Genomic DNA, 19,611 nt, shown 5'->3' with positions numbered 1-19,611 from the left:
TATTGTACAGAAAATATACTTATCTGAAAAACGTACAGCAGACCAATAGTCCAAAGACCAATGGCTGTGCTCTCTAGCAAATGCAAGCCGTGCAACTCTGTTTGTTCTGGTCAATTCTGGTCCTCTTACGGGGCGGAAAACCATCACCCCATACTGATTTAATCTTCGAGTGTGTTTAGATATTTGGACACCTCGAACTTCCTGGTGCTGATGAATCGCTTGAACGACAGTAAGTTGCCGGTTTCGCAAAATTATCGACATCGAAAAACGGTCATTGTACGGTTCTGTTACCCTAGGGCGTCCAGAACCGGGCCTTCGATGGTAGGACCCACTTTCTCGAAAACGTGTAGCGGCGTCTCGCAGTGTTTCGTAGGGAACTCCGATGACAATAGTCGCATACCTCATGGAACGTTAGTCATCACGCGCGACATCCTCAGCACTAAGTGGCAATTTTAAGTTTAAAAATTGAAATTAATAAAACAAAGATGAAAACTAAACGATTTATTGCTTCAGAATTCAAATGAGACTGTATAAACATTTTAAATTCCGTAAAAACTAAACATTGAAAAATCATTTATCCTTGTTGGATTAAGAATTAAGTGTGTTTACCTCTAATTGATATTCCCAGTTAAAACATAGCATAAACAAATGTTTATTGGTAAAAATAATGAAACAAATTTATCTTTTATCGAGAAAATGGAAAAAAAATCAAATGGGTGAAATGTTTTGCCTGTAAGTGTAATAAATATAGTTTATTTGCAGCGCGGATATATATATATTATAAAAAATTCTGACCATTTTATGTACATAAATGTAAGTTCATTTGCTAAGGGTGGCGAATTACTTGAATAATTTATAAAAATATATACAAAACAAGGTTTTTGAATAGTTCACGACTTCTACAGCTCATTTTTTTCTACTATCAAAATCTGTCCAGATACGAGTCCGACCTGGAGACATTGCAATGGCCGAGCTTATATCGAATCAAGTGTATTTTCTGGACGAAAAACCTAGCACAGAAGCAGAAATTGCTTATGGGAAGAGAGGAAGGCTGAACACAATTCATTTTGACAAAGAAGAAAATGGTAAAAAAAAAAATCTCTAATGATCAAAACATATGTATATATTTTGTATATTGTTGCTAATTAGTGATAACTTACAGCTGTAACAATTTATTTCTGGAATAAAAAGAAAATGTCTTTTATTGTACAATGAAAGCATTTCTTAGTGATGACTCCACATTCCAGCGGAAATAATAATTTCGTTATTGTTTTACATTTTAGATAACTACCATTGATTAACCTTTCTAGCCATTGTACAAGAATTCGATAAGGTCCACTTTTTTATCGGCAACTGACCAAGTTAAGAAGTCAATAATTAGTGAAAGAGTGTTTTTCTTTGTAAAGAATCAAAGGCTTTTTTAATCTTTTTTCGGACTCAGACCGATTTAATATGACGATTAAATTTATCGCAAGAAAAAAGAGAAAAAATATTATTCATGAACAATATTTTGAGGTTGTTATCTCCAAAGTCTCTTAAGTCTAATGTTTTTCGGACCGGATTTTCTAATGAGCCTGGACAAAGTTCAATTTGTCAACTTTACATCCTACGTTCTAATTGTTTAGCTTAAAACGGAAAACGCTTGTATGTCTGACCATGTTGTCATGAAAAAACAAGAGGTGGCCATGAGGCCTTCTGCACCTCGACCTAAGTAGCTGTGTGATGTTCATCTATTTTTACAACTGGCCAGCTTCAGCTTGTCATCCATAGTTGTCTCAGTTGTCAGTTGTCATCCTCCATAGCCTTGCTAGCGGCTCGTTAGTGTAGAATACTGCAGCTTTTCCTCTCCTAGTTGCAAGAATCTACACCTACATAGACCTCACAAAAATATAAAACGTGTACTGAAGTTTCCTCTTCCATCTGGCAATATCTGCACAGTGTTCTTCTGTTGGTACTCCTATCCGGTTCATGTGCCTTCTTAGTGCCCTGTCCGGATTCCAACCAGAATCCTGTTTCTGTTCCCGCTACCTTTCAGTAATACCTTTGTAAGTCTTGCGGATGGCCCTTCTATGAATCTCTTCGCGTGCCTCATGCATTGGGGGTATTGATGCCATCTCCATTTTTTATGCATTATTTTTCCTGGCATAAGGACAACTATATGACAAAAGGAGAACTATAAAATTCATGTAGGCTCCTTTTTTGTCCAATATGCCCACTTGCTCATTGCCTGTATGTCGCGAATGCCCACCCATGCCACGTCAGGCCATTGGTGTCACTGTCTTCTGCCAGGGATTCCTTATAATTCCATACGATTTTTACCTTTACCTCGCTTGAAGCCTAAAACCTTTGTGGCCTAATATTGTCTTAGAGCAAGACAAATTTAAAAGGTTAGCGGAAATCTCGTAAGTTTATGATAGAGAGTTTAGATTGGCGCCAAATAAATCAGTGTTGCCAATACACGGCAAAAACCGAGCAGGAACAACATTACGCCCGCCCTAACCTCACCTTAAACAAAATTGCTAAAGTTGGCATTGTTCTGAAGCAACATTGAAAGTTAAATTATAAAGCGCATATGAACAATTTTATGTTTGACTAATATAATGATTGAAACAAGATGCAGGAATGAGGTGAAATGATAAAAGATTCCAGGATGGAGATTTTTATTTATTTTATTTTATTTTTTTTTTTTTTTTGGACTGGGGCTTCCGACGTCTAGGTCATTTTAGCCCGGAGATTTTTATTATTATTATGTACGCAATCAGCTACTAGGTTATCATCGTCTTTTATTCGCTTGCATTTTTTATTCAGTCTTGTCCCGCGTAGAAAAGTCTTGGTTCTATGTATACTATTTGCCTAGTATAAGATAATAGTGTTGGACTTTTTGGGGGAAACTAAAAATCCTGTACTTTTAAACCGTTTTTCTATGGTATGGAGAGAGTTTTGTAACTCATGTTCTTCTCCTTTAATCGTTTTGTGGGCTACAAAGAGTGCTTCATCATCCACATAAAGTGCCCACTTCACATATTCGCTATCAGTGTTAACGATGTCGTTAGTTGGTATTATAAATAAGGTGGGGCTAAGAGCACAGCCTTGGGGGATTTCATTTACAAGTGGGTATGATCTGAAGTAATAATTGCCAATTCGCCATCGAAAAGATCGTTTATCCTTGAAATTGGTGTTGAAATTTATATTCTACCCCTGAAACCCCATTCATATACTGTATTTACGATTCACGCCTCCAGGTGGATCAATTGTCCGAGGAAAGGAAAGAAAGGTCTAGGTGTCAAAATGAAAGACTATTATTTTTATTTATTTATTCTATGTTTAGTTTGGCACACATAAGCAAAATAGGTGAGGTAAGTGAGACGGACGGGACTAGATTGGTCGGTCGATCGGTTTCCTAGTCATTGTTAATGCTAAGGTACTTCATTACCGGGAACTGCTGCTAATGGTACACCCTGGATTTTTCCAATGTTATGTATAAAAAGTCATTGTATTTCGAAAATGCGATTAAAGGTAATTGGGTCGATTCTGTTGAGAAGTATGAAGTAGAGTGTTTTCATGTGTTAAATGATTTTTTAAAAGAAAAGAAATTGAAGCTTGTGAACGGCACGGCACGTAGATTGGTGAAATATGTGAACACCTTGGAAGTTTGGAGATTTCCTTCGAGCATTACTTTTCAACAGCTCAAGATACAATGCTTCAAAACAATGGGAGGTCAAACCGATTTCAGTTTCGACAAAGTCAACCAGTCTATGTTCAAGTGAATATACTTTCGAGTTTGCCGCCCTCATTTTTGGCTCCGTCTGGAAAATAAAAAAATTCAACCCCTCATTAAAAAAGGGGGTAAACTATTAACGTTCTTCCATTTGCTGCAACTTACCTATGCGAATCCGGATTTTCTTTCTACACAGCCACCAAAACTAAATACTGAAGCTGTCTAGATGCTGAACCCGATATCCGTCTCCAGCTATCAAAAGTTAAACCCAACAAATTGAGCAAGCTAAAACAACCACACTCTTCCAATTAATTCGTTAATCATTTATAATTGCTTCAAATTATTACTTTTGAAATTGGCTACCATACTATAAATACCTATTTTAAATACTTAAATGAGAGGGGTTCGCACTGGATATTGTTCTGTGAAAGGGGTCCGCTGGCTGAAAAGTTTGAGAAACCCTGGTGTCGTGGATATCATCGGGCCCTGGAGAAAACCCAGAGACATTTGATATAGTGTATTCTAACTCCTTCATTGTGAATACTGAACTTCATAGTATTGGTTGGCATCCGAATTTGAAGAAAAACTGTTACTCAACTCATTAGTGTCCGTAGGGTCAGTCAGGTTTTTGTTATTTACAGACAGTCCAACAATCTGGCTGGGAGGGTTTCTGCCATGAACGGACCTCAACCAGACCTTGGTAGGCGGTGCTTGAATAAGGCTCAGTAAACTTCGCCCCTGAGGTTCGGTGCGATTCTTTGGTCATCCACTTTGCTTTTGCTTTTTGTCGTTTATAATTTATTAAATTTTCTTCCGTGGGTGATCTTTTAAATTGCCTTAGGTCTTCTAATTATTAGTGATGTTTTGCAGTCTTCATTCCACCGAGGTACAGATGGGCGGGGGCTTAGACAAGTTGATCTCCAGATAGATTGATTTGCTGCCGCGATTATCGAGTATTGGTAAGATTTTCAATTCAACATCAGCAGGAGGGTCTACTGCTGGGAGGGTAAGTTTATTCTTGAATAGGTTCCAATTGACATTTTGAATCGCCTATCTAGGTATATCCTCAAGGAAGGTTTTCAACGTTGTTTTTGGATTAATGATAGGGGTATGGTCACTTCATTAGTAGTTTTCGGGCACAGACCAGTTAAAAAATCGAAAAAGTGGTGCTAATAAAGGACAAGTTTAAATTTGGAAAGGTGCCAGTCGCACCACACATATGCGTGCAGATTGAATCGTTTGACAAAATTAGGTTGTGATCACTTCTGATTCGTTCAAATATATTTTCACGTGAACTTGAGGATGACGATCCACATGCCGTATTATGGGCATTAAAGTCTCCAACAATTAGTGCAGGCTGTGGTAATTGCGAACGTTGGTCTTCAATATCTTCTGTGTTTATATGTTGATTATGGAGTAAATATTATTGAAAAGATTGTGCATTTGAAAGGGGTCTGAAGTGAAAGAGCAACGAACTGCAAATTTGTATTTAGTTGAATTATTTCAGAATTAAGGGACGAGTCCACAAATATTGCTACGCTCCCAAATGCTATAGAGTTGGAAACGTCTTTTCTAAATATTTGAAAATTTTAAAAGTAATTTTATGATTGTCTTTGAAATGTGTTTCCTGAAAGCAAAATATTTTAAGTTTCAAATCTCTAAGTTCTTCAAATCTTCTTGACGAGTCCGAACCAATTAATGTTCTACTTCAGTATTTGATCAATTGATCGGGGTTGGGGTCGCTCCCAGTGGGCTTGGGGATTGGTTTCTAAGTAGTAGTAGCTCTACTATTGGAAATGTATTAGTGTCGTTAATAGGATAGGGATTAGTGTCTTTGTTTTGCTTATGTGTGGGAGGTGTTTTGGTTTGCTTCTGCTCTATTTTTTTGTTTAGGTTGAGGGAGTGGGTTTTTTAGTGATTGGGAGGCTTATATTTTTTTGTGTGTAAACTGCAGCAAGGTTTTATGTCAGGAATGATATCTACTGTTAAGTTGGCGACTCTAGTTTTTATGTGAGATCAATTGTACATTCTAAGGAGGGTTTTGTTGAACTGCGTTGCTGAAAGTACCCAAGGGTTTCGGGAGTGATGGTACTAACGTTTTAGTAGTAACTTTTTATATTCTTTTTTACATCTACTAAACTTATTTTCAAGGATTTCAAAGGATATTTTTATGAAACACTTTTCTTAAATGTATTTCGGGCACGTGCGCGAGGTATCTGAGTGGTTACCATTACAGTTTACGCAATTTTTCGGCAATTCATCAGCGTTTTGATGCACTGGCTTGCCACGATTTGCATTTAACTCCTTATTCGGACAATTATTGGTAATATGTCCATAAATTTATGACAGTGTTTACATTGTCTTGGGTTTGGTAAAAGATCTCATGCTTTTATGGAATTAGGTGGAGGGGGGGTTGGAAAGGTTCGAATGTGGGTGCCTGTTGGAATTTTTTCATTGCTTTCCATTTTACAGATACGATATGCATCCGTGAAGTATTGACCAGATAATTCAGTGTTTATTTCTTCGATAGAAAAACAGGACAATTCAGGAGCATAAATTACACCCTTTGATCGGCTTGTTTTGAAAAATTTATTTTATGTCCTTCTTCAGTTATCGAAATTGTGTGTAAGAACTTAAAACTTAGTAAGGATTTGATTGGCTCATCATTATCAGCTTCAATTAAGAACGTTCCGTTTCTTAGTTTTTAAGAGCTGTTGGTGATTCAGCTGTTGCGACAATGGTCGATTGACTACAAATGGCGAGATCCATCAAATTGGTTTCTTCATTCTGATGACGCATGACAACAAAAATTGGAAGTGCCATTTTCGCTCCATAATCCCCTTGGAGTCGTTGATATTTTTTGACTTTGATTTTCATTATCATTGAATGCTGGGAGGGGTCGTTTGTAAGACTGAGTCGGACATTTTAGTGTTTTTACTGGGTGGATCTTTTCCTGAGATGGTTTCAGCCATGACTCCTATACAGTTTTACAATTTATATATAAAATGAATAAGATTTCAAAAGAAAAATTAAGAGAATTTAATGGTAAATTAAAGGTGAGATGATTTTGTGCAATGTAAATACGATCGTGACCTGCAAAAGCCAGGCGAATAAAATGTTTGTACGTACGTAATTACTGGACGTAAAATACACACAAATAAAATTGACACTACTACCTTATTAACTGAGAAAATAGAAGATAAAAATTTAAAAATTAAGCAAACCATAAAAGGGGACGAAAGAAAATAAAAAATGAAAACAATGGTAATACTCGTCTAGGATTATCTAGGGAAACAGGCAGGATTAGGACTGTGATGGAGATTTTAAATTGGCACCAATAAATCAGTGCTGCCAATACAAGGGCCCAAAGATACACAAAACTGGGATTAGCTAAGCTTTGGCAAATTTGCTAAAATTGATGTTGCCCTGAGGCAGCGTTTGACAAGAAAGGGTTAAGTGCCTGACAGTGAGGGAAAACCTTTTGGAACGTGTTCCTAGCCTTTTTATTTCTCTGGCAAAGTGTTCAATTGATATGGTTTTAGACTGATAAACTATACTAAGTTTAATGTTCGATTCCTGAGGACTCCTGCTCACGAGTCTCTATCCGATTTTAATGAGCGGAATGAATAGGCCAAAAGTAAATCTTAGAATTCCCACGCAAATGAATTTCGGCTATAAATTAATTTTCAAACGGGAGCGGACGTGTCCGAACTCGCGAGTTCAAAGGTAAAAAGGGAAAAAAATGATTTTGAACCTTTGACCTTTGAATTGACTGTTACTCCAGTTTCGTTTCGATTGATTCTCTTTCCAGTCAGATAATGGCAATATTTTTCCATTTATGCCCGTACGGCAGTGTCTTATTGGGTTGTTGACAAGATAATTTTTGAATACGTGACTTCTCATTTCATTTTCTTTAACCGACCTCTTCAAAATACTGCCAAATACAATAAATATATATGCTTTGTACCAATGTCCGGCCAAATGCTTCTATTTTCATCTGCCTGTGTGCTACCTTGGAATATACAATATATACACAATACAGTATATACATTTCATAAAATAGTTTTTTTTTTTTTGGTGTCAAGAGTTGAATTTTTATTAAAAACCTTCCGCAAGCTACTTATGTGACCATGGTCTTTGTTCATTGGTTTTCTAACATGGTATCCGAAATTTAATTTCGAATCTAATGTAAATGCACCCCGACGTATTTAATAGTCAAGTCAGTATTGCCACGATAGCTCAAGTGGTTAGAGAGCGGTGTATTGAGCCGAAGGTCGTGGGTTCGAATCCCGCTCGTGACACTTTTTCATTTCAACCAAAAACCTTACATAAAAAGATTAATTAATTGAAAGAAGAATTTGGTCAATTAGGCCACTAAATATAATGTATTTAATAGTCTTCATCCATGGTATTGGGGAATTAGCATTTTGCTAGAGGTATTTAGGCCTACGACGAGTAAATAAAATTGCTTCGGTTTTGTCTTTATTAGGTATCATTCGTCATTTTAAAATGGATATCAAAACGACCTTTCTTTTTATTTGCCCGTACATTTTATATATTTATTTTTTAGTTTGGAAGGAATGCATTCATCTTTGAATTAAATGATAATGTGGAATGCAATCAAATAGAACTTCTTTATTTTTATTTGTCTGTCCACTTTATTTGTTTTTATTTCTTGTTTTTCAAATTTTGAAGGGATGTGTTCATCTTTGAACTAGTTGGTGAAGTGGAATGCAGTCAAACGGACCTTCTTTCTTCCGGACTGCACACATTATTTATGTTTTTACTTCTTTTTTCAAATTTGGAAGGATTTAATTCATCTTTGAACTAAATGATGATGAGGATTTCAGTCAAAAAGAACTTTATTTTTATTTGTCTGTCCACGTTATTTATGTACCTTCTTTCTTCTGGTCTGTACACATTATTTATTTATTTTTAAAAAATTTTATTTGTAAGAAATTTAATCATCCTTTTTTTTACGAGGGTATTTCAATTACAATGTCATATGAACCCTCGGGGTGGCCGCTGGATTCGAACCTGGGACCTTTACTTTACAGTGATGAGCGCCGTGTCAACGCCTAAACCGTTGAGACCACCGACTCCCCCAAGTAATCATCTTTGAACTAAATGATGATGTAGAATGCAGCCAAATAATTTTCTTTCGTTTTATTTCTCTTTCCACTAGACATTTTTATTAGTGACAATAGTCCAAAAAATAAAAAACCTAAAATCAGAGAGATTTTCATAAAATATATTTTAAAAACAGGAAAAAATTAATAACTATTTTTAAAGCGTATGAAATTAATTAATTAAAATAGTTGCTAGGTTCGGACCATGCATAATTAAAAATAATAGCGTTAGCACCAAGGTAATCGATGTCAATAAACTGTTCACTTTCAATTTCGTAAGTTACTAACAATGGATCACCGGTTATAATTGTACAGTGGTTGGTATTTCTTAAAGCTTTTTTGAAAAATAAGTATATATATATAATATAATCTCAAGTAAATTGTATTATATCATAGATCGTAAATTATAGATCATAAATTATTATTTGGAGATCGTGAGATGCGGTCTGATGAGACCGTAGGTTTTAGAAAAACATTTTCTTTTTCGTGCCAACGTTTCGATCTTTATTGAGATCATCATCAGCGCCTGAGATTTATAAACATTGTTTAAAATTTTACAAATGCATGTAGGATGTGGAAAAAAAATTATACAATGCTAGTACAATATTTATACAATATTTCACTTCAAAGAAGCCGACTCTTCATATAAAAATGTCTTTCTACCCCGACTTCCTTCCCCATCCCTTCAAAATCTAAGGTGTATATACATAAAACAGCAATATCTCACTGGTACGCTCAACACGACACGCAAGAATGGCACATCTACACGGAAAACAAACATTTTGAGTGAGTAGAAATACTGTGATTGAATCTAGAATTTCCAGCATTGTATAAATTGTTTTTTTTAACATCCTACATGTATTTGTAAAATTTAAACAATGTTTGTAAATCCCAGGCCCTGAATATGATCTCAATAAAGATCGAAACGTTGGCACGATAAAGAAAATGTTTTTCTGAACCTACTTCAAACCAGACCGCATCTCACGATCTCCAAATAATCGTTAACTAACGGTCACTAAACACCAACATAGATAATAAATTTTATTTTATGCAACACAATTTTTTTCTTATTATAACGATTATATACCTGCGCCAAACTTACTAGTGTACTTTTTTCCAAACGTACTCGACCTAGAAAAAAACTTAACAGTGTTTTTTGGTATTAAATATATTTAAATGTTCTACAAGAACAGCATATTACTGATGTACAATGAGGTTGCCTCAAATAAATCAGGATGTCGAAAGGTGTTTTATCTTTATTAGATATTAGATCTGTTGTTTTTTATCCCCTCTTTGGTGATCAACTCTTTTATGTCAATGTTGATTACATTAATTGTTCTTCGTCTAATAGCAATTACTGGATGGTGAACCTAGTGAATAGTATCTGCTGAATGGTATCGCGAAACCGGGCGATGGCCTCGGCAATCGGCTGCGGTTTCGGCGTGAAGAAAGGGCGGATCAGATAAAGTTCGTTCTCGTCTTGAAGACATTCCAGTCTATTACATCTAATCTGAAAGAGGTATTGTATAGGATCTTCTGACGCCATTATCCCCTTTCAGAATCCAAATTGAATTATCGTTTACATTCAAATTTATTTAAAGCCTGAATCATACGATCGCCGTATAGTATACATTTCAATTGAAAACTGCAGATATTTAATGTTTTATTTTAAATTACGTTGGCTTTTGTAAATCTATTACATTCACAAAATTGACGTAGAATAGATTGTGAGCGGAGTTTGTGAAGAACTTAAAATCGCTTACAAGAGGAGGCTAAAAGATCTATGATTTTAACGAAACCTTTTTGGGTGATAGTAGGTCGAAAAATATGCACGTTTGACGCCGTTCCTTCCAATGCCGAGAGAATAGATATTTCAAGTAATTTTAATACATACATTTATTAGTGGTTTTCTGTTTTTGTTGTGCGTATGTTCCAAGGTTTCAATTTTCAAAAAATAATGCTGGTTCTTATTAAATGAGATAGGATAAAAGGGCACAGAAACCAAAAGACTCTTCAAGTAAAGCAGACCAAAATTTTTTTAATCCATCCTTTTCGTCACTTGAAAGGTCTACAGTTTTTTAAAAGATTGAGCCGGAAGCTAGAAGTTGCTGTCGGCATTTATTATGCCTTCCTTAGGGCTCAACATTCATAAACAATAATTAACGAAGTATGTAATAATAATTGGACTAACAATAGTTCCTTTTTTCTATTTTATGTACTTACTTAGGTGCTAGGTCAGATGTAAAAGTTATACACTGTTAAAACTATTTTCTTTTCTGTTTTTTTATAAGGCTCTTCTAATAAANGTGATTGTTCTCAAATTCCACAATTCATACCGATTCACTGCATAATTCACCGAGAACATCTCGTTACAAAATATTTAAAATAGTGTATGTGTGTGTGTGTGTGTGTGTGTGTGTGTGTGTGTGTGTGTGTGTGTGTGTGGTGTTTAGTGACCGTTAGTTGATGATTATTTGGAGATCGTGAAATGCGGTCTGGTGTGACTAGTGTATCTATATATTTATAGTATTTAATTATTTAATTTTTTCGCCTTAATTAAATGCCTCCGATTTTTTCTAAAAAATCACAAAAATAACTATAACTTTGGAAAGACCCCACCGATCTACAGAAAACCTTAGAAAGTTTCATGACCCTATAAACTACACTAAATGGAACAAACTTGGCTTTCGTAAAAAAAAAAAAAAAAAAAAAAAAATCACAAGCGGAGATAAAATAAAATATTTGGGCAGATGTTGTCGAATTGGTCCTTATTTTTCTCACTTAATTCCAATCGTTTTGAAGAATTTTGATAAAATTCACACTAGTTAAGAATTTTTAAGTAAAAACATCGGAAGTCAGCGAAAAAAATCCACCACCGGTTGATACATTTCAGAAATTTTTATTTGTTGTTTGCCATAAAAATTCGTATTTAATGGTTTTACAGGGAGCTTAAAATGAATCCATATTGTTTTTCTCAAATATCATGTTTTTTTGCCTATATATATTAAGCGGGGTGGGCGACGAAGACCGAGGGGTTAAATGCCTGGGTAGACTCGTACCCCATTTTTTACCTACTGGGCTGAAAGTTATTTTTGGTTTTTTAATGTTTTATATATCTAATGTGATTAATTACAATACTGCATATTATTTTTTTATTCTTGGTAAAAAAAATCGATTAATATATAGTATCATTGAAATACACGCACAACAAAGGCACAAAAACATATTTAAACATAAAAAAACAAAAAAAACAGGTAAATTACTTTATTTTATTCTCCGTCTCCTAGGGCCCATTGGCAAGAACGCTCGAACATGTGTCTGAATATTTTGACATAGGTCACCAAATGAGTATAGTATGAGGGTTAACTAGCGACCTTCCAAACACCCTATACCTAATCCTTCCCTACCTCGCAGGACGATTTTTCAGTTTGCAAATCTCCATCGAACTATTGAACTACTGTCCTGTGGGAGCGGGGGTGCCACAGGGCATTGTGCTCGGACCAGTCCAGCACCTCCTGTACACCTCAGACAACCCAACCCTCTACCCAGTTTGCATTCTTTGCCGAAGACAGTCATACATTTTTCTGATGCAATTGCCTCGGAGGATCTTCAGGCAGACGTCCAGTGGATAGCGAATGTAGCAAACTTTTTTTCAAAAACACCGGCACCCTGAGGGTTTATATCAGGGGGGGGGGAACCTGCGGCTCGCGAGCCACATGCGGCTCTTTGAAGGATTATTCAAAATACTCACTCGATAAATGTACCCGAGTTTTCATTTAAGTGCAATTTCATTTCCGTCCAAGTTAAGAACGATATGACTCATCGAAAACTGCGCGAACGAACATAAACAGTGGCGGAATCGTCCGTAATCGACCGAATCCAGTCCGATTTTGAATATGTAAACTTTCATTGCCACGAACAGTTGACATTGTGCTCTGGAGGAAACAATTTGTATCACTCTTGCTACGGATATAATTTGTAATCTGGAATTTTTGGTAAATTAACTAAATTTGTTTCGTAGTATGTAACACGTGTTGTTATTGTTTTAATAACAGAAAACTTGTATTTTCTAAATTTCTTTATTCATTTCCAGTTCTTTTAAACATATGACGACAGAAAACGAAAATAAAAAAAGAAAATAGAAGTTTTAATAATGAGTAGGAGGAGAATTTCTTTTTTATTGACAACAATGGAAAAGCATTATGTGTTATTTGTAATTCTACGGTCAAAAATTATAAAACTAGCAATTTACGTCGACATTATGAAACCAATCATCCTCAGTTTTCTAATCAGTATCCACCAAATTCCAAATTAAGATCAGATAAACTGGAGTGGAACTTGTAAATACAGTTTGAACGTATTTATTAGTGTGAAAGACAGGAGGCCGCAAGATCACGATAATCTTCCGACCTCCAATTTAGTTGTAGTATAGGTTAGTAAATTAGTATGAATGTGAATTATGAAAATGTGTAAATATTATATCTATTTATTTTAATTTATCACGTGTGGGAGGGTAACAACAAACAAGATAACGAATCCCCTTTTAGATGAATTAGGTGAATCGGAAGGCAACAGTTGTTTAGTTGAGGCATAAGAAGACTCAGAAAAGAATATATACATAAGGTAGACAAGAAGAAAATGCGAGAAGGTTTATAAAAAAAAAAGATCAGATAAACTTGCTTCTTTAAAATCAAATTTAAATAAACAACAGTCAATTTTGATGATCTTTAGCAATCAAGCTAATAATGTGGCTGAAGCCAGTTTTGTTGTTGCCTGGAATATTGCTCGTGCAAAACGCCCGTATGGAGAGGGAGAGTTTATTAAAAAAAAAACTTGGAAGATGTACTTAAAGTTTTAGATCCAAATAATGCAGCATTGCAAAAAGTTGTTTCGCAAATTCCCATCTCGAGATACACAACCGAACGACGCATAACTGCAATTAATACATCTCTTGAATATATTTAAAAAATGATTTGAAGAACTGTATTGCATTCAGCTTAGCCCTTGATGAATCGACAGATATCACAGATCTTCCGCAATTGGCAGTTTTCATAAGTTTTGTTTCACCTGAGTTCGTTGTTAAAGAAGAATTATTAGATTTAGTAGCACTTCACCCGCGGTGTCGATATTAAAAATGCATTAGATGCCATAATGAATACTTTTGATGTGCTTCTTAATAAACTTGTAAGCATTGCAACTGATGGAGCTCCGGCAATGCTGGGTAAAAAAATCGGTCTTATTGGGCTTTTAAGAGATGATTCTCAAATTCCACAATTCATACCGATTCACTGCATAATTCACCGAGAACATCTCGTTACAAAATATTTAAAATATCCTACCGTGTTACACATTGTAAATTACATTAGCACCAATGCAAAAAATCATCGACAATTCAAAAATTTCCTTGAAGAATTAAAGGACGAAGAACTTCCAAATGACATTAATTTCTTTTGCATTGTTAGAGGTTATCTAGCTACAACGTATTAAATCGTTTTGTAGATTTGTTTGATCCGATAACTGCATTTCTAAAAGAAAAGGAAATAACCTATTCAGAATTAGACGATGACGAGTGGTTACAAGACAATGTTTTTGACTGATGTCATGGAACATTTGCAAACACTGAATTTACAATTGCAGGGGAAAGATAAAATAATATCTGACCTCTCACAGTGTATATTTAGTTTTCAAACTAAATTACAACTTTTTCAAAAGGACATTAAAAATAAAACATTTTGTCATTTTCCTCGAATTAAAAAAATTTGTACCAATATTAAACAAGAACAAATATTGACGGAATTCCAAATTAGATTTCAAGACTCGAAATATTTGAAATCGTCTCTTGATTTTTTTCTGAATCCATTTGAAATTAACCTAATTCAAGGTGAGTTTTCCATTTCCAATATAATTATGACCCAAAAAGCATCTGGAGAATTAGAATTAATAGAGATGCAAGAAGATCAAGCTCTACAATTAAAATATAAGTCGATGTCGATTACTGAATTTTGGAAATTTGTACCAGAATCGAAGTATCCTGAATTAAAAAAAGGCTGCTTGTCGAATTATTTCAATATTCGGAACAACTTACTTATGTGAATCATTTTATTCCACTTTAAAATTCGTGAAATCCAAACACCGATCATTATTAACTAACCAACATCTCAAAGAATTACTGAGAAGTGCTGTCACCAATTATTCACCAAATGTTAAAGAATTATCAAGAGAAGTAAAATAAATGCGTTTAATTTTTAATATTTAAATTCACATATTTTGTACTTTTATTTATATGTTTTCAATAAATATAATTTCTGTAAAAAAAAATTTAATACCTTTTTTGCATACCTTTTAAATACGTATTTAATTGCGGCTCGCGAAAAATTTCAAATTTTGAAAAATGGCTCGGACTATCAAGGAGCTTGGCCACCCCTGGTTTATATGACCTCTGCTATTGCGAATCCTCGTAAAAAAATTTTTTAGGATAAAAATTGATTTAAAAAAAAGGCACCCTTGTTCAATTTACCCTCGGAAAGAAAACCCCCTCACACTATATTTTTTAACAACCTTGGGTTTCTATCTTGACTTTAATTTACGTTTAAATTACTAGTTAAACCTGGACTTTTAACTACTTATTCGCAACTCTAAAATGTCGACAAAAACCAACACTACAAAACACTAGTGCAACCGATTTGGACATATGGAAATATGGGGCACCACTAAGCCTACTAATATCCAATAAATTCAGTTCTTCCAATCCAAATATTTCAGAATCATGGTCTCCATATATGTCTCCAATGCCACTCTCCACAACGACCTCAAAACACCATTTGTAAATAAATTAATCTCCACCAAACTTTCCAGGTTCTTCAAAAAACTCTTCGCTCACCCCAAGCCATTAGCCCAATGCGTGACCAATATACTCCAACCCTCCAACTACGTTGGAGACATCCAATTGGACTAGCCCTTGATTAAAGTTGGGAGAGTAAGAATTTTCTGTTTCGAATATTTTAAAAAGTACTTACGCAGCCAGTAAACTGGAGCATTAGGGGAAAAAAGTATTTCAAACCAGTTAAAAACCTATTTATTTTACGACGATATAATTGATTATCATTGCCCCGATTTTATGTAAAATGTCGGAACTAATCCCGCACTTGCTCATCAATTAATATGTTTCTGCCTGGTCGGGAAGTTGGATCGCTGCCTTGACCCACAATTCCACATACCTTCTATAGTCCATTGCTTTGTCGAGATGAATTGAGACAGTGCCAAAGACAACACGCAGTTCTTCCTTGACGAGCTGACGTGCGACATCTGTATGTTCGTATCATCTGCTCCGGGAATATGCAAACGCAGGAAAAGGCCTCTTCAGAATCGAGTCGAATAATCGATGTTTTGTCTTCTTCGTCAACCGTCAACCGATACGATGTCAGACGGACCCTTATGGACACGAATTAAATTGTTCGACGGTCTGTACTTTCTTCAGCCTCACACCCTTTTTATCTCCCTCTCACTACTTTTCTCACTTTCTCTTTCTTCTTTCTCTGTCTCTATCTGTCTGTCTCCCTGTCTGTCGTCTGTCTGTCTGTCTCTGTCTCTGTCTCTGTCTCTGTCTCTGTCTCTGTCTCTGTCTCTGTCTCTGTCTCTGTCTCTGTCTCTGTCTCTGTCTCTGTCTCTGTCTCTCTACCTCCTCCTTCTCTCTCCCTTCTCCCTCTCTACCTCCTCCCTCTCTCTCTCCCTTCTCCCTCTCTACCTCCTCCCTCTCACCCTCTTCCCTCTCTCCAGCCCCTCTCTCTCTTTTCTTTCTTTCGTGCCCTCTCTCTCCCTCTCTCCCACCCTTCTCTCTCTTTGTCTTACTTTTTCTTACTTTTTAAATTTATACTTCTTATTTATTAAAATTAAATACGCTGTTGTTAGTTTTTAAATTTTATTTATTCATTGTGCTTGATTTTTTTAATTATTAATTTTTCTCTAAGTTAGCCGCGGACCCTCTAGTTCGTGTCGGCGGACCACTTTTCCCAGTTCCTTAGTTCAATGCAATCGACTCAAACCTTCTGTTTTTCCTTTACTTTAAGAAGTATTAGGTCCTTGACTGTTTTTGTTCGCAGAATTTCTGCGAATTCTTATTCTAGGTTTTCTATATATGTCTTTTTTTCTTTATAGTTTATGTCCTCATTAAGCGAATGCTTCCCATTAGAAGATTATGTGGGTGGCTGTTTCTTCGTCCTCTGCAAATGAGGTCTTAGAATGTACCCACCCATATATTGAATATGTTATGTACATGTTTTCTTAGATGCCAGTGATTGGTTTACAGTGTTATCACTCCTCTTGAGTTTTATCCTCTCTGACTGAACTGTTAAACTGGTAGTGCGTATGCCAGTTTAGATGAGGGTTTTTTTTATCATTAGTTTGCCGTGTGTGACACCTCTTGAGTGAGTCCACTTTTCCTTTTTTTATTTTGGATCCGTTCTGAGATTTTTATTCTGGTATTCAGAGTATATCAACTTCTACAGTCCAACCATTTAATTCGGAAACTATTAACTTTAGCAAAAACTGGTCTTATACAAACCCCAAGTTAATTTGACTAGGAATCGCGTGGTGGTAACAGATTTGACATAACTTTCTCATCTACCTGGGAAATGACTCTAACTTTGTTATTTGAAATGAGAATCCCATATTTCGATTGTACAATTCTATTCTAGAGCTTATTTCATACCTCTTTTACTGAAAGGAAAATTTTGATAAGATCGACCATTTATGCCCGACGGAAGACCAGGCGAAGAATGTGGTCCCAGCAAGACGGTTCCCCGCTCACAACAGTCGGGTCGTTACCAATTACTTGGGCNATACATACATACATATTTCCTGCAGAACCTCATTTGGCTAGTTTGTCTACATTTTCGTTACCCAAAATTCCTTGTGTCCTAGTACCCAAGAGGTGTTTCCCTGGATTTGGAGATTTTGGATGCATTCACTGACTACTTTTGATGTGAACTTTTTATATGCTAATGCTTTAATAACTGCTTGGCTATCTGACTGTAATCTTTCTTATGATTTTATAAAGCACAAGCATTGATGGCATGTATTTCAGCTTGAAAGAACGAAGTTTACTTCCCTAATGAGTTGGATAGTGCATATTTTCAGCTTGTACAGAAAATATCTAATCCCGTTCCCTAATTTGTTTTGGAGCCATCTATGTACCATCTCGTATCTGATTATCTTATGAGGACTTTTTTCACTTTTTAAACTCGTTTAAGTTTTTCTATGGCACAAAATCTCTTTATGTATATAAATAAGAGATCACTTCGTTCTCTTCTTCGAACAGGTCACAGTCAGACTGCGTGCTGCCATGGTTGTCAAGTTATTGTTACACTTTCAGAAGAGATCATCTGCTACATGGAAGCTATGCACATTTTCTCTTGTTCATGACCAGATCTCAGTTAATTTGAAGTTAATTTTAAATTGAACTTTTCCTTGGTCCACAGGAAAGATCTGGGTAATAGCAATGTTATCGTCTTACGCAACATTCTTCAAACTTTCTTTGCATAACAATATAAACCCATTCTAAAAAACATCCCATGTTTGATCTTGTTATTATAAAATCTGGGTCTATTTGTCTTGCAGACCCTCGTCTGGCCAGTAATCAAGTCCTTTCTTTACAGGGATAAACGATTGTTTTAAAGTTTTTTCTTAAGACAGATTATATGAAATTTAATTTTAATATTAAAAAAACAGAGAAGTGTATTTCTATTGAGAAATGTTAATAGCAGCAATTTTCATTCTCCAAAAAATTGCATTAATTGTTTTCTTACTATTGGACTATTCATTTCTTCTCAATACTTAAAAATTTCGGTTATCGCTTTTCACAATCTCTTATTCCTTTTCGAGTTGGGAGTTTTATTTCTTGGAATACATTAAATTTTATTTCACTTTGTTAAATAATTTTAAATAACCTGCTCACTGCACTAGGGAAATAGTTCGATTTTCGTTTATAAAGCACAGAGGTCGGTCTGATATAAAACATTCTTATTCTAAAGAATCATATCCGAGTATGTAAGATATTTCTCAATTTTAGTACAAAGTCATCCAACCCTGACATTCAGAAATAAACCGATACGATAAATATATTCAGGTACTATCCTGGACGATCTAAAACGTTCAGAAAACTAAACAATGATGTGCAGGGCTCCCCAAACTTTTTATCCAATGAACCCCTTTCACAGAATAAAATCGTGGGCGTACCCTTCTTATCCAAGTATGTAAAATTAGATACTTATGGTATGTAGTAAATTAAAGTTTTATCAATCAGCCAGTCCATTCTTAATTAGATGATGGGGGGGGATATTACTAGAAAACAACATGAGATTGACATACTTAACTTTATATAAAAAATACGGAATCATATTGGACAGAACGGAATCAATAGGTAGGTAAAAAAAAACTCTAGCCAATATTAAAAATTAATTTTTTTTTTTTATATATATATTGGCCTTATGATCTTGCATATTAGCCATAGTACGAATTCTTGTGTGTTCAAATTGGGGGTTATCGGGAAAAAAGGGCCAGAGGCGACGGTGGGAATCGAACCCACGACCGTGGCGTGAGAGTCTCTCATGCTAACCACTCGGCTACCGCGGTCTCCCCCCCAAAAAAAATTATAGTTTGAACATTAATGATTAATGAATTAATGAGAAGAATGAGGTTGTTTTAGCCTGCACAATTTGGATATGTTGGGTTTAATTTTGGATAGCTAAAGACGGATGTCGGGTACTT

General features: G+C 35.4%; 1 protein-coding gene across 1 annotated transcript in view; it reads left to right on the top strand.

Annotated features, from left to right (window-relative positions):
- LOC106665409 (protein rolling stone) overlaps positions 1–19,611 on the top strand; it is a 76,017-nt gene that overhangs the window by 9,964 nt on the left and 46,442 nt on the right. Inside the window, exon 2 of the mRNA XM_024226914.1 lies at positions 938–1,085. Within this exon, the coding sequence (XP_024082682.1) occupies positions 965–1,085 (121 nt within the window). The 5' untranslated portion in view covers positions 938–964. The remainder of the gene's footprint in view (positions 1–937; positions 1,086–19,611) is intronic.

Source organism: Cimex lectularius, unplaced genomic scaffold, assembly GCF_000648675.2.
Source record: "Cimex lectularius strain Harlan isolate CLEC.00 unplaced genomic scaffold, Clec_2.1 scaffold9, whole genome shotgun sequence".
In the NCBI taxonomy this organism is placed as follows: domain Eukaryota; kingdom Metazoa; phylum Arthropoda; class Insecta; order Hemiptera; family Cimicidae; genus Cimex; species Cimex lectularius.
This window is presented reverse-complemented; position numbering and strand designations above follow the sequence as displayed.